The sequence below is a fragment of the Cyanistes caeruleus genome, chromosome 3 (genome assembly GCF_971803275.1).
Source record: "Cyanistes caeruleus chromosome 3, bCyaCae1.hap1.1, whole genome shotgun sequence".
Classification (NCBI taxonomy): domain Eukaryota; kingdom Metazoa; phylum Chordata; class Aves; order Passeriformes; family Paridae; genus Cyanistes; species Cyanistes caeruleus.
Genome location: NC_141703.1, coordinates 40,948,073 through 40,964,180, shown reverse-complemented (window position 1 = coordinate 40,964,180; position 16,108 = coordinate 40,948,073). Strand labels below are relative to the sequence as shown.

Sequence of the window (16,108 nt, the reverse complement as noted above, 5' to 3'; positions counted from 1 at the left end):
CCATTTGTATTAGATTCTCAGCTTAAAGAAAGTAATACACTCTGCCAGCCTGACAACAGACTACCACACATTCAGACATAACTCTAAATACCAATTCTCTTATAAAATAAAAAGATCTGAGAAATAATGCTAAACATGGCAAAAAAAATCCTCTGATTTACAGTCTACTCTTCACTCTACTGCTAGAACAGTGCAGATGAACTACTTTCCAAAATATGACTTCACATTTGCAGCATATGAGCTTTTCAATTTACCTCCCTCTCCATTGGAGAGCTAATGTCCACAGAAGAGACCAGAGCTCTGGTGAAACTGTAATATGCACAGACTTTGCCTTTTAAGTTTTAAGGTTATACATAACCACTCTCTGATACAATGTCTCATGAAAGTAAGACTCTGAGAGAGATCTGTGTGACCTACTGGACTTCTTTCAACAGCCTATCTTCTACTCCAGCATGAGAGATGAGGCTATTTCCAGCACTGCCTTACTGGGTTTTTTCCCTGCACTGCAGCCTTTCTTGCATTCAGCTTCTAAAATTCATCAAGTTTTATTTATTATAGGTCATCATGGTCTACTCCTTAGTCTGTTCCCCTGGTCTTCTTTGTCCAACCTCCTCCAAGTAACGCAAAAGCTGATAGCTCACTTCTAGGCAGCACATTTGCTCTTTCTAAATCTAGCACCAGTCATTTTGTACAGAGGTGACAACAGAGGTGGAAGTGGTTCTTCAAAGTCCCTTACTAAGGAAGCTTCAGGCAGGAATTGCTGCCAAAGGATCAAGCGACTTCAATGGACTGCTGAAGATTGGTTCATATACTTACCAGATTTTCTCTGCTTTTCCCCAGACTATGGGAGGACAGCATACAGCTAGCACAGATATTCCAAAGGAGCAGACAGGGTACAAAACTAGGAAAAAAATGCTCCAGTCCCCAAAATTGATTCTGCTTATCTTAAAATAATCAAGACCTCACTCAAGTAAGAATAACGCCTTGCTGCAGTTCCTGTGCCTACTGCACAGAGAGGTGCAGGGGGAACATATCCCAACAAAGCACTTTAAACGCTATGGTATCATATTCAAAACATCCATGGCAAACCAAGTCACTCTCTTACTTGAGGTATAATTGAAATTTTCTTCCGCAAGTCATGGAGTCCCAGCTCTGATGTCAAGTACTTATCAATCCAAATCCTTCCTTCAGGTTCCGCCAAGCGAAAGAGGGCTGCTATCAGAGAGCTTTTCCCAGCTCCGGTTCTTCCCACTATTCCAACCTACAGAGCAAGCCAGGCCTGTACAATTAAACTGAGAGCTTTTCAGGAGAAATTAATATGTCAAGCAACATTTTTACAGCATCATAGGATTTACAGTAGAACATGCACCAAATAAAACTTCTCTGTAATTAACATTCTTCCAAGGGGAAAAATCCTCTCCCCTTAAATCAGTCTGGATTCAGGTGACATTTGTATACACGACAATTTCTTGGATCATATTCAAAGGTGAATGATTCTCCCTTAATGTGTGGTGTCCTATTGTGTAAACAAGATGAAGTGGCTCAATGCATACAGTAATGTGATTCATCAACTGCTAATTTTTATACTAAACCTGGTTTGTTGAGTGATGTTAGGCAAATCATTTCAAGCATGCATCTACTACTCAACCCAAAGAAGCACTCCCATAAAGCACTCTGGGAGCAATGTATTCCCAAGTTAAATAATTGAGACTGATTTTGGTTAGTTATGGTTAAGGTGAAGTACTTTAAAGTAGCATGATTATAAACTGTATCCATACTTCAGACATCTTCAAGTACTGAAACTATAAGGCCATGACATCAAGCTGAAATTCCTTTTCAAACAGAAGAAACAGCAAATAATAAAATCACAGAGATTCATGGTTCTCTTTGTTCCCAGAGAAAAACTGGAAGATATATGCAGTGTGAAAAAAAATTAAAGCTTTCAGAAGAAAGAGACAATGAAAAATATGGGATTGATAGCTTTAATGACAAGGAGCTAAGACCTACAAATATTTCTTCTCTTTTAAATTTTTTTTAATGTTGCATTCAGAAAAAGGATTCTTAGAGAAAAACAGTGTACAGTAATCAACTGCATCAGAGAAGATAATGGCCCTCTATACAGATCTGATCTGGCAGAATTTGTTATTTCCTGCATTCTGTTCTAATCCCTACATTTAAAAAAAAAAATAAAATTAAAAAAAAAATCAGCACACTGGAAGAAGTTCAGAGCAGTGCAAAACAAAATTAATATGGGTTGGAGATACTGGTTTGATGTGAAGGATTTATGAGGATTAAGCATGTATAATATGGCTTGGTGAAGTGATTGGGGTGCAGAAAGGAGGAAGAAAGATGAAAACCTTCATGAGCATACGTACAGACACCAGAGGGCAATTACCCACTGCCTGAGACTCACATGTATGCAGCAATGACTGCTGAAATGAAATTCAGCGCAGGAAACTGCATCAAAGTGCAAGGAGAAACTTTCAGTCAGAGACACTAAGTTCAGACAAAACAGGACTGTCCACATTTGATAAAAAATACATACTACAGTGAAATAGTACACTTCAAGGAGCAACTTACACTGCATAATCTGAAAGGTATTTTCTATTTCTACATTCTGATTCAACAATTTCATCCAACCATTCATTATTGTACTATTGCATATAAACTAATTAACATTTCTACAGTGCCTATTATTAAACAGACTAATTTAAGCAAATCTGTTACAAGAAATGATAAAATGTCTAATACTCTAAATTATACCAGTGAAACAATGGAAAAATAGTTCTGAATAAACTACAGCTCAGAAAGAAAATGCTGAATAGAGAACATAGACAACCAGAGTTGTGAAAACGAAAGTTCAATTGTTCCTCAATTGTTATATGTCAATATAAAGTATTGTATCAAGGATATAAAGAAAAAAACATTAAAAAATTACATTGATACTTAAAATAAAAATGCAGCTGCTCTGCATATTGTCAAAATCCCACTTTCAGTTTGGCATCAAATGAAAGGACTATGCTCTTCAACATTTAGAAAAATCTATTTGCATCTTTGGTCCAATTGACTACAGGCTATTGAAAATTGACAGGAATTTGAAATAGCTCTCAGCATTACTAGTAGTAATGATATTATGATACTATCATTTCAGTATATTATCCATTTTTTTAATACATTTTATTCTTCAGAGGCCCACACTCACAACCCGTGCAAATACTGCACCTGTCTGCAAATGGAAGTGGCACCTGTCAGGAATCACAGGGCCAGGATTGTGCTGCCTGATGCGAGCCATGTGCACACACAGGAGTACACCTGCCACGCTGGGCTCGTCATTACTCAAGTGTCACTTGTACTTGTGCAGAGCTGCACAAAAAATGTGAGATTTACAGCATGTCAGCTACTCCACTGAAACTGCCCATGTCTTTGTTATCCCTCCGGCGACCTCCCTTGCATGGTACGTTGTGGGAGCACAGCTGCCATGCCGTAAATCTACATGTGCACCTTCCTAACCTTTTCACTCAGCCCACAGATCCAGGAGCTGTCAGGAGAAGGCACATTTAACAATATGTTGGCCAATAAGCATTCATGAGCTCCCTTGAAACAAAGATAGAGGTGTGCAAAACCCAATGCTACACATGCTAACCTCCCCCTGCTGCAGCTATAGTAGCAGAGGAGGTTAATCACTGCCAGCTACAGGCACAGCAGGTTGTGTCTCCCTGGTCTGTCTCTGTCAGACCACACTACTTCAGCAAAGATGTTTAAAACACAGGGTCCTTCTAAGCCTCCTTTGACTATAGGGAAATACTGAATGCCGAGACATATCAAAAGGGACCTTAACCTCTGAGTGATTTGCTAGCAGTCACCTCTTTCATTCTCACTGTACCCACAGCTTCCCAAACTGGGTGGCTACAAAAAGAACTACAAGTACAGCAGAAGCTTAAACTCACTCCTGCTGCCAGGGGTACTGCAGCCACCAAAAGTCTCCCTAAGCCAGACGCCTGAGTCGTAAGAGCTCTCAATGGCAGCAGTCTGGGCAGAATCTCCAGCACATCTGGAAACCTGGTTCTGGAGAAGATGCATCTCCATAATTAAAAGCAATATAAGAAGGAGAGATGCTTGGGAGATTTATTTTACACAGAATACAGCCTACTGCAGTATTGTGCAAAACATTATAGAAAGCAAACACAGTTCCTGGCAAGTTTCAAGCTGGGCAAATTCAGGATGACGAAACCACAGCATAACTGCTCAGCAAAAAGAAATACCCCCAGTCATCCCTCTCTCTCCTGCCCCCACCCAGGACTGAGGCATGCATTGCTAGTATGTCTTGCTTCCGTTTTTAATTTTATTCCTGTCTCTCACTGAGAAATATAGAACTTCTAGTCTATATTGGAGGGACATAAAACAGCTAAGGAGACAGCCCACATGGCTCTTCTCAAGAGACCATTTTTAACTCATTCACAGCTAATTCCAGAAAATCATCTCAATGTAGCAAAGTCCAGTTGAATTTTAGTAACATGCATGTTATTAACAGGCCCACTTGAGGAAATGAATGGGTTTGGAATTGAATAAAAAAGCATGTTAAAAAGGAAGCAAGGGCAAGGATTGTAGAGTTGAACCAGCCTCCTAGGGAAGACCTCCTAATCAAAAAGGTACACCTGCATTTGAAATATGGCAAAGCACAAATTAACACTTCAGGGCTCCAATTTAATTTTGTCTGTGGGGGAGACCTTCCCTGCAGCACTCTTTCAACAGGGATAGTGTCAAAATTGGGGAGGAGGAGTCATATTTGCAGATGAGGAAGAGTTTTATTTCTATGTTTCTTTTGGCTACCAATCTAATTAATGACAAGAGTTAATTGGATTGGTAGCCAAAAGGAACTGAAATAAAATCCCAAATTCTGAAGTTATGAAACTGATTTGTATTTCTATCTTCCATTTCGGGCTCAGTGCAAGGGCATGTACATTCCTTATTTTCCATTGGTTTTGCTCACCTTGTCTGTTGACATACCTGATTCCAATTATGTTCCCTGTGTTGAATCCCCAGTTTCCTAATGCAGCAAATCCATTTGCTTTGGATTTGAACAAACATTCTGGGCTTGGCTGGTATTTTCAATGTCTGCCACTCTCTGAAGAATCTTAGATATTTTTAAGGAAATTATCGGGTATGTTTAATCCCTTGTTTTGACAGACTGAAATATCATGTTCCCAGACAAATTTATGCCACACTTGCCAGAAATAAATAGGCTGTAACTTTTGTTACTAAATATAACTAAAGCTTAATTTTTTAAAAGAACACTTACTATTATCCTAACATCCACATATTTTATAATGCATTTCCAACATGCAGCTTCTTGTCAAGTCATCATCTTTGCTTAATTTCTGTGAATATCCAAAGAGAGCTGTATACCTACCTTTTCTTTTGGTTCAATCACAACAGACAAATGTCTTAAAACCAATGGTCCGTCTAGACTGTAAGTGAAGTTAACATTCTCAAATGCTATCATTCCTTGGTTAGGCCATTCTGGTGGTGGATGTTTGTTGGTCTCCCAAGGAGCTTCTTTTTCAAGTTCTGTGTATTCCATCACTCTCTCTACTGATATCATCTAAGGGGAGGAAAGACAACATAGATACATGAACTTCATCCTATGGCATACACTGCAAATACTGCATGCATATAAGTATGTGTGCGTATTTTTACCATAGAGATTCAATGCAAATTACTCCATGGTTTTTCTTTTAAACACAGGTAAGAGTATCTGGTGTCATTCTAGGCCTTCTTTATATAACTAAAAAAGTGGAAAGAATACATCTCATGTCCTACCACAGATTCAGATATATCATGATACATAAAGCCATTCATAAGCATTTCTCATCAGTAGGATTAATTACAAACCTAAATACATACATTTTAAGAAAATTAAGCTAAGAGAGTTGTTTGTCAGTCTTGACTAAGATAACACCAATCCATTGTGTGTTGGAAAGACAAATCTAGGAATGAAACTACCAAATGAACTACATGAATGAGTTTGACTTATCCTTGCACAGGATAACCCCCTCAAAAAAATTGCACCATGTGCCTGAGAGCATTGTCCAAATACTTCTTGAACTCTGGCAGACTTGATGCCACATCCACTTCCCTGGGGAGCCAGTTCCAGTGCCCAACCTGGGTGAAGAATCTTTTTCTAGTATCCAGCCTAAACCTCCCCTGACATAACTTTAGGCCCCTCAGGTCCTGTCACTGGTCACCAAAGAGAAGAGGTCAGAGTCTGCCCCTCTCCCTCCCTTCACAAGGAAGTTGTAGACCACAACGGGGTCTCCCTTCAGTCTCCTCTTATCCCAAGTGACCTCAGCCACTCCTCATAAGGCTTTCCCTCCAGATGCTTCATCATCCTCATGACCCTCCTTTGGATGATCTCCAACAGCTTCATTTTGCATTGTGCTGCCCAAAACTGCACACAGGACTGAAAACAAGGGTGCACCACCACTAAGCAGAGTGTGACAATCACTTCCCTTAACCAGGTAGCAACAGAATGGAGATGAAATGCTCTTGCAGGTGTAGTCACCCTTTAATAACAAGGGATTTTTGGTGGATGTCCACCTATCAAAGAAGTTGATGCTAATCATAGTTCCATAAAACGATCAGCATTTCACATCAAAGCCAGGTTAGTGAATGGACTTTCTCTTCCAAGGTATTTCTGAGTCACAGTCTCCAAGAAAGCAACTCAGTACATGTGACACTCCCGCAGGCACTTCCAAAATGTCCCCAATGGCATGAAAAAAACCTGAAAGCTTTCTTCCCATTTCTCAAAAAAATCTGTCACCACCAATCTACTGGTGTGTGAAAAATGCACTGAAAAAGCAATATGACAGCAAAAAAAAAATTCTACCTTCATTATTTTCATTATTATTAGTTAAGCTTGGCTTTGTAACTTCTACAAAAAGACTACACATTTCCTAGACTACATACAGCAAACTGTAATTTTTGGTAACTTCACTTGTCAACACAACAAAAAAAATCCCATTTTTATGTTTAGCATTTTTTTTTACAATCTAATTTTCTTATGTATCATCTTAAGAAAGTAGACAGGCAAATTAGAACATGCTAGTAAATATTATGAATTGGTCAAAGGTGTTCTATATTATATATTTTGGAAAAAACACAACCTTCTCAGATGAATATAAACAAATACTTTCACATTTGTGTTACGTTAGAATGAATTAAAAAGTTCTAAGCCTTTGCAGTGAAATAAGAGGACTCTAAAATGCCCTGAGGGATATAAATATTTTTTTAAAATGTAATAATAAATAACAATACATTATAAATACCAAATAGAAAAACATAATTTAAAATCTTCCTTATAGAAAGGGATTAATTTTAACTTTTAATAAGTTGCAATACAATCATCTATACTGTAACTGGACAGTCCCCATCCAGAGGACAATCCCTGGACACAGTTCACCTCAACAAACATTCAAAACCAGTCAGACAATTTATAACCTAAAAGAAGTTATTTTTCTTTATGACAGCAGAGTGGTGCCTCAATTCCTTGCTAAGGTATTAATATCCTAAGTTAATTAAGAAGAATATCATCCTTAAGGTTTCATGTCATAAGCATGAAAGGAACCAAGAGGGGAAAAGGAAGAAATAAACATTACCAGGTTTTCAACTTCAGCACTTTGTCTAACACCCCACTGGAACGATCCCATGAGGGTGATTGCATAGGAGAGTGCCAAACCAACCTGCCCCACACTCAGAGCTGCAGAAGAAAGGAAAATGAGACTTGAATAGGTAAATTGTAATTAGGCAAAATCTCAGTTAAGCTCTCTTTCATGAGGTTACGTACATGATGGAAGCATCACAGCCAGAATTTTATTTGGTTATGTGCTACTTGCTATCTGTGCAATGAGTAGCTCCAGGCAGAACAGCTGGCTACTCGCTGCATTTTTGGGGTACATTCTGGAGACATTTTAACAAGATAATCCAAATTCTCCTTGGCCTGGTGTTTATCTAAAAACTGAGGCTCAGTCTCAAGATCATACTTACATGGATTGTTAGGGTCATCCCTGTCTGGCTGAGCATTAGTTAACTGCTCCCTATTTTTCTACAGAAATTTGATAAGGCCCTAAATCTAAGCAAAAATTTTGCATAAAATCATTTCAAAATTAGTTATGAACACTTACATCAACTTTGTACTCCTATAAGCAGTCAGATAAAGTAACAGGACAGAATATTTCTTCTCTGTGTTCAGTGGGTCTACTCTCACAAAATAAATGTATTCTGTCTGCCCCAATATTAAGCATGACTGTCCTCTGACTTATTTGAACTTTATCCTAATATAGTTCTATTGACTTCAAGAGGACTATTCTTTATCCAGAGGCAAGGAAAGATTCAGGACCGTTGTTTTGACTTGTCTTTTTGCATTCTACTAACATCAAACCTAGCTCAAAATTTGCAGACTTGTGCAGCATCGAGCATTCAAATTTTAAAACACACGTGCACATACAAAACTTATCCAAAGAAAAAAGAAAAGAAACAAAACCAGCAAATTAGCACTAATTTTCATGTCCAAGATAATTACATCTTCCTTCATGTTTTAGATGACTATCTCATTCTAGTACATCTAACCCAATTACATCCTGGATGATGCATACACTAATGACAGTTCATGAGTGACAGTGAACATAAAATGTATTATTATAAGGCAATTTTCTTTCTGGAACTGGACTATCCCACTGATCCAAGATATGAGAAGAGTATCCCTAGGAAGTTTAGTTTGCCATTTGACCTACTGTACCATGTGCAAAGGAAAAACATTGTAAAGAGGCAGCTCCGTGGGTGTTTCAGTATGAAAAGCAAAGCCCTGTAGGCCCAAAAGAGAAAGACAAAGGCAGGGAAACAGAGTAAGATTTATTTCTTGTTATTGCTCTGAAAGCCAGAATCTCAAAAGTGAAGACTAGAGAAGTGCACGTTTGTTTGCACACTTGGGGATGATGACAGATATATGCCTCAGCCCGGAAGATGTCTGAACTGCCTCCAGTATTTGCAGGAAAGCAGATACAGCCCCAATGCCATAGACTAAGGAAGAGATCATGATCTAGAAAGAAACATTTAACTTAATTACAGCCTTTAAACAACTAGAAACAGCAACATATGAAAAAGAATTAGGCATTACTATACATGGTAATTACTGGGTGAACTTTTTCTAACATCTGTACTTACTCTTGGCGAGAAGCAGGGAACCAAAAGCAACCACTATAACAAAAATGGCACAGATGGCATCCAGACGCACAGCAAACCACCTTGAGGTTGTCAAGAAGAGAAACCAGGCCTCTAAAATGTATTTTATAAAGACACAAAACCAGTGGATTATTAGAAAACAAAGTTGTATAATTATTACTAAATTAATTAATGTTAATAATACGAGTTGTCAAAAAAAACCAACACTGCCATCTTCAAGTGCATGTCTGCATGGACTGATGATGATCAGGATACTGACCAGTTCTCCTGAAATTGTCTAATTTAGTTTTCACACCAGTAGCAACCACAATAAGAAGAGAAAGAAAAACAGTGAAGTCTCGAAGCATGGTCCACTTATTCAAAATGGAAGCCTCTTCTCAACTCTAGTGGACTCAAGTCTTACACAAAAGGCAAAAGTACAACTGCATTTACTGTAGCTGAACTAGAGTCTACAGGATTTTAGCTAGAACATATCACAACACAACTGTCAGAGCCAAGTTTTTAGAAGGCAGCTGCAGCTGGTTAAGCTCCTGTAGGAGCTACTCAATACAGCCACTGCAGCTATACAGAGCTATTCAGATGATTAGACATGTAATTTTACTTTTGCTCACAGGTGGACATCTCCACTCTGCACTCAAATAGCAATTTGGTGCTAAGTTCCATGCCAGGTAGATATGCTAAATACAGCACAAAAAGGCACTGCAATACAGAAGGCAAAGTGTTTGAATCCAGGGCCAAAATCAGAAGCAAAGTATCCATAATAAAGCGTGGCATTAATTACTGTTTAGGCTGCACTCAGAGGAATTGTTCCAGCTACTACCAAGTCACAGCAAAAGGCTACCATTCCAACCCTTTCTGCCTTGCTTGCCATTACTCCCTGCTAAAGATCACTGCAGTTTCAACTGTTCAGTGTTCCTTAGCCCAATGCTGGGAAAAATTCAGACTAAAAAAATTCTCCCTTTTATAAGACAGAGAGCAGGCAAGTATGGTTATAAGTCTGATCATCTTGGATAGCCAGATTATGGAACTTTTGTTCCACTGATCCTAATTGTCCAGGGAGGTGCATTAAACTGCCAGCTTGAGGTGGGTCATTTTGCAACCTTCCAATGCAACAGGGGTCACTGTGCATAAAGAAAGGGATCTGACTGCCACAGGAACTGATAAAGACTCATCGTGATCTGACGACTCACGGGCTTGCTTATAGAGATGGGCACTGGGAGGAAAGAAACTTTGGGTTTGATCAAATGTCAGCCTGCCTTTTAGATGTTTCTGATTTAAAATTTGTTTAACACTCCATTCATAGACATCCCTCAAAGGGGTTCCAATCGAGTGTCCTGAGTCCTAGGCTCAGGCCTAAATAGAGAGGAAGGTACTACTCCAGCCAGTAGTGCTAAACAAAACCATAGCTAGTTGTGAGAGCCTTCTGCAATGCAGAAAAGAATTTAAAACTCTTTAGGAGACTTTAAAACCCAGGACTCCAGCTTTGTGAGCTGGTTTGAAAGGTGCTCTCTTACGTCAGCTACTGCTTGCTCACATTTACTATCAAAGAACTATTCAGAGTGAAAACAACTTCAGGAAATCTCTAGTTCAGCCTCCTGCTAAAGCAGAGTCAGGTCAGAGGTCAGACCACGTTGCTCCTTGCTTTATGCAGTTTGAGCCTTGAAAATTGACACAGTTGAAGCCTGCCCCGCTGGGCAATCTTTGCCTCTGCTTGACTGTGCTCACAGTGGAATAGTTTTTCCTTGAATTCTAATTCTAAGAGGTTAAACATCTCTTGTTACAGCTTACAGCCATGTCGTTGCTCCTACCACTACGTACCATGGTGAGGAACCTGTATTTATGGCAACATCCTTGCAGGTAGCAGAAGGCAGCTATTAAATCCTCTGTACTCTGTGAACTGAACAAACCCAGCTACCTCCAAGGAAATATCTCTTGTTAATACCCTAACTATCTTACCGTCCCCTCCAGGGAGCTCACTCCAGTTTGTCAGAATGTTTCCCAGATCTCAGGGTCCACAACAAGATGCAGTAGTCCCAGTGTGGGCTAACAAGTGTGGAGGGGGACAATCACTTCCCTCCTTCCCCAGCTGTTCTCCTGTTAACACAGCCCAGATGGTGTTGGCCTCCTTTGCTGTCCATGTACACATTCCCAGCGAGGACCAAAACCAAAACACACTTTAAACCAGCTGGTGTACCCCAAAGGCTTGGGTGGGAAAGACACCAAGACAAAGTGTGTAGGAACACAGAAGAGTGTGACTGAGGCTTGACCTCAAAAACAGGTTTATGATCTGCCCAGGAAGGGGATTATTGACAGTTTTGTTAGGGAGATGCACAAACTGACTGAAAAATGAAAGTGTTTTTATGTTCCCTGGATCTGACTTTAAAATACAGAAAAATATTCTCTTAAACGTCAAGGTCCTCTTTGTCTAGTGAAACTTCTATACAGAATTTATTGCCTAAAGATGTCTTTTAATACAAAACTAAACCACAACTTTGTCTTCCCCTGCTATCAGGTACTGTAATGTTGATTTGGGCAGAGAACTAGCAACTATAAAATATTAAGAAATGGGAAATTCAAAGCTAGAGGTGCCTCCCTGGAAGATATACTACACCAGTCACAAGTCACTGAGCTCAACATGGTCAGGGTGTATGACGCTACAACTTGCGATAAACTGTACTTCAAAAAGGCTCAGCTGGTTTTGTCTGAAATCACATAAATCTACAAATTACAAAACAGCCATCAAATATATTTGTATGTCTTACATACAAATATGTAAAAAAACAGGAAATTCACAATCTTACCTAACAAACACAGAACCGAAAACTTGCATTCTGCTATATTTTGAAGAACATTGTAATAGAAAACATTTAAATAACAGAAGTCAAAGAATCACAGTGCAAACCTGAATTATATTACTTATGCTTGCAGAATACCAATATTTCAAACCTTCCAATTATGTTCCATAATTCCGTATTTTAGATTTAAGCCCTGAAAGCTGCTCAAAGTAAAAAGTAAGCTAGATTTATGAAACTTTTTCAGGATTATTTATACTAATAATATCTGCCCATGCCTAGCACACTACTTAGTATCAAATCCTTCATAATATAGCTTGTTTCCTCCACATCTCTCTCTGCCCTCCTCCCACCCTTCCTTTACTTAAAGATGGAATCCAGGAAAATGTTAAAAATTATTCTTTAAGTATTCTTATCAGGCATACTTTCAAATGTTTATCTTATACATTGTTAAAACATATGCATGGATATTCTAAATTATATTACCGCCCAAAGTAAACTCTCTAAATCTAGACAGATAATGTTTTTGTTCTAATACAGGAATTTTACCCTAAAGAGACAAATGCACAGCTCCTACTGATTTTAATGCACATTATATACATGTCGCTGAGGGCATAAGATATTTCCCTCCTACAGTGCAAAGTATTTGATTTTTCACATCAATTCATCACAAACCTGAGTGGAGGTCTTGGTGTGCATCAAATAATTTTTGAAATCTTTCCTCTGCTTTCAAAGCCCGAATAGTCCAAAGACCCTGGAGGGATGATGACAAGTGGGAGAACACTGGACTTCGAGCTACAAAGGGAAATGAGAGTTAACTTAACAATAGCTGAAGGACAACATTTAATTCTTTTTGTACCACACTAATCTTTAATCCTACCACTTTATATTTAACCATACAAACTACTCTACTGCACCTTTTTAGAATAAATATGCAGTATCTTTAACTAATGTTCTCTTACCCTATTAGAATCAGTCAGACAGCCAGGCAGATTAATTTATACAAAAATGTCTTACATTTCTAACAATGGCTGTCACTGAAGTAATTCTTTGAGCTTTATTAATGACATTAGGCATCCATGTTTGTTATGCATAATGCTTAATATTCCATATCATAGTCAAGCTAAAGTCAGGCACAGGAGTCAGATAAGGTCAGAAATACCATTAGTATATGCATGCAAGGTCCCAAAGACCAGCAGCTTAGCATGTTGGTAACTAACTTTATTTACAGATAGTTAACTGACATACCCTAGGTTTATCATTATGCAAAACAGAAGTTCAGCATGTAATTCACTAGTTGAGAACCAAGGCAATAAGGAAGCTATTTGCATAGCAAAAGAAAAAAAAACCTTTGATGGACTGTCTATAAAATACTACCATTTCAAATAATAATAAGTAGGGTTCAAACTAACATTAAGTCCCGCCAAACTACATACTTGTGGATTCTAGACGTTTAATATCTCTTGAAGTGTCTAAGAAATATCGTCGAAGAAAAATGAAAATAATAAATAGTGGAATTAAGGGGATGAGTATCCAAGGAATCACTGCCACAGCCACAGCCACCACACCAAAAATCTGTAGGAGAGTCTGGAGCACAACAGAAACAAAATAAAAAACTCTTTGCCAGAAGAATTTAATTTAAAACAAGTATAAAACTATTTAACACTATTGAAACACTTAAATATTTAAACATAACTACCACATTTAAGAGCAGATGCATTGTATAACATATGAGCAACTATTTTTAAGCAATTTGGAAAACTTAGAGTAATACCTAAATTGACTATTTTTGTAGTTTATGGTTTTCCTCCACATTATTTGTTCTTTAAAATCAGTCTTTACAAAGCTGGTTGACTGAAAATTAGTGTATTTCTTTGTAGACTATTTTGTGACAGCTGTAATAAAGTAATAAATGATCAATGTAATGGATAACTAATCTTTAATGGACCCTAGTTATTTGGTGAATCAGGGATATGTTTTTGCATTCCTGCTACGAAGAAACTGGTGAAAAACTGGATTTCAACTTGAGTTGAAATACTTGACACTTGGAAGAGAGACTTTCAACACAGGCTTGCAATGTTTTCCTGAACATGGCATCGTCCCATTTAGAAAGAACCCAGGAGAGGAGAAAGTGGGCTTTCTCTTCTCAAAGGACTGCATTGTGAAATGCCACAAATAAGAAGAAAATGTTACACACCACAAAAAGTGTCATAAAAGGCTTGTTTCACCAGCTTTACTAGAGTGTCATGTAACAGGTGACGTAAACCTGACTTCACTCTTAGAAAACTAGATATAATGACGGAAACTCTGTTGCCTAGGACAGAGGATCCTGGCCCAACTTTCTGAATTAAATCCTCCATTTTCTTCAGACCCTTTTACATCTTTCATCAAACTTTCAGTTTGAATACAGTCAAGTACATCATCTGCACACAAACTTCTTTCAGAACCCAGCTCTGCATGCATGAATGTATGGTTGGAGACCTGGTATACTATAATGAGGTTGTGTCCATTTGTTCCCTAAAAGGGAGGAAAAACCCCAACCCATACAAAAATAAACCCATACAGTACCAAAACCAGATAACTGAAATCCTAGCTCAAGATTAAATTACTGTATTATTCTCATCAACATATTCCTTAGAAATGACAATATTTTCTAAAGATTTTTCATTTTATGGACTGTACAGCAACTACCTTCTTCATCACCCCACACAACACAGAAATGGATTCCAGCTAAATTTTGTGGCTGCCTGACTTTTACATTCCAAAAATACATTAGTGCCCACTGGGTGCCACAAATGCATGTCTTGCAGCAAAAATGCTTCTCTCCCTTAAACTTCAACAGAGAGCTACCAGGGTTTTCAAACATTTTTGGTGGAAATGTAAATGAAACACTGAATTTCCTGCTACACTTCTGATAGCACACTAAGGCTAAAACCAAGTACAACCTTTACCCCTAAATTTTCTTTTTTTTCCTTCAGGCTTCTCTGACTTTACCCTAATTTGACCTGACCAAAGAGCAAACCCACACACCTTACACATTAAGACTGCATGAGTCAGCTCTAGGCTTAAAGGTCTTAACTCATGAAAGATTTATCAGTATAATAGCCCCCCATCTCATAGATCCTGAAAGCTCATTTTAGGGTCTCATAACTCTATTAAGAAAAACTGCAATAAGGGAAAGGAGCTCTGGAGGAAGTTGCATTACCACTACACTGCTCATCTGTGGGTTAAGGTGTTGATAGCACCATGTTGTTTGACCTTCTAGAAACACACAGCAGAGCACAAACATTTTACCTAGATTTCATCAGAAGGAGGTAAGGTGGCAATGAAGGTGCACAGCGTTTCACCTGGATCAATTATGCACATGGCTTTGTCAGCACAAAGCAAAACAAATCACTCTGGGATCCTCACTCACTGCCCTCAGCTCTTCTCTACCTTCTGCTTCTCTGGCATTCTTTAGAAACCTGCAAACATATTTCCTTTTTATCACTGGATGAGGAGAAATGACATAAAGATTCCTGACCTCCTACAAATGTTCTCCTGTCTAGATCTCTACTTTCCTCACTAATGCTCATTATCTCTGCCAAGCCTGCCAGCCATCCACATGCTGGCTAGTTTCTAGAGGTTCCCACACCTCCATCCTTATCAGCAGAGACTGAAGTCCATTCCTTCCTTCCTGTTCCAAACTCACTCCTGAATGTGCTTTATACACCTGCTGCCTTCCCCCTCTGTCACTTCCTAGACAGTCACAAAAAAGTTGTTTCTGAAGTACAGTCTCCTCACAACATCAACCGCAAATCCAAAGTCAAATGTTGCGGAGAACTGTTTCAAGGAAAAGAATTCTGAGGAAAACAAATGCTTCTGAATAAAAAATAAAGAAGCCAAACTAAAGTTTTAGAGATGATAATCTACAATATGTTGCAAAGTGCCAGTGGGGGTGGGAGTGGGAGTAAAACTATTAAGATCCAGCTCATGTAAACAAAGCCTTGCTATGGCAGAAATACAGGGAAGGAAAAGATGGTTAGGATGACTAAAGTAAAAATCTGACACCGCCTTTGGAAGGAATTTTAGATGAGCCT

The 16,108-nt window shown here is 38.5% G+C and overlaps 1 protein-coding gene across 2 annotated transcripts in view; it reads right to left on the bottom strand.

The window, feature by feature from the left end:
- The window catches only part of ABCC4 (ATP binding cassette subfamily C member 4 (PEL blood group)), a 142,091-nt gene that overhangs the window by 33,739 nt on the left and 92,244 nt on the right, over positions 1 to 16,108 (bottom strand). For both annotated transcript variants that reach the window (XM_086880889.1, XM_086880890.1), the window contains exons 21-26: positions 13,466 to 13,616; positions 12,705 to 12,824; positions 9,220 to 9,330; positions 7,656 to 7,756; positions 5,411 to 5,602; positions 1,106 to 1,261 (exon numbers count right to left, since the gene is read on the bottom strand). In XM_086880889.1, the coding sequence (XP_086737015.1) occupies positions 1,106 to 1,261; positions 5,411 to 5,602; positions 7,656 to 7,756; positions 9,220 to 9,330; positions 12,705 to 12,824; positions 13,466 to 13,616 (831 nt within the window). The remainder of the gene's footprint in view (positions 1 to 1,105; positions 1,262 to 5,410; positions 5,603 to 7,655; positions 7,757 to 9,219; positions 9,331 to 12,704; positions 12,825 to 13,465; positions 13,617 to 16,108) is intronic.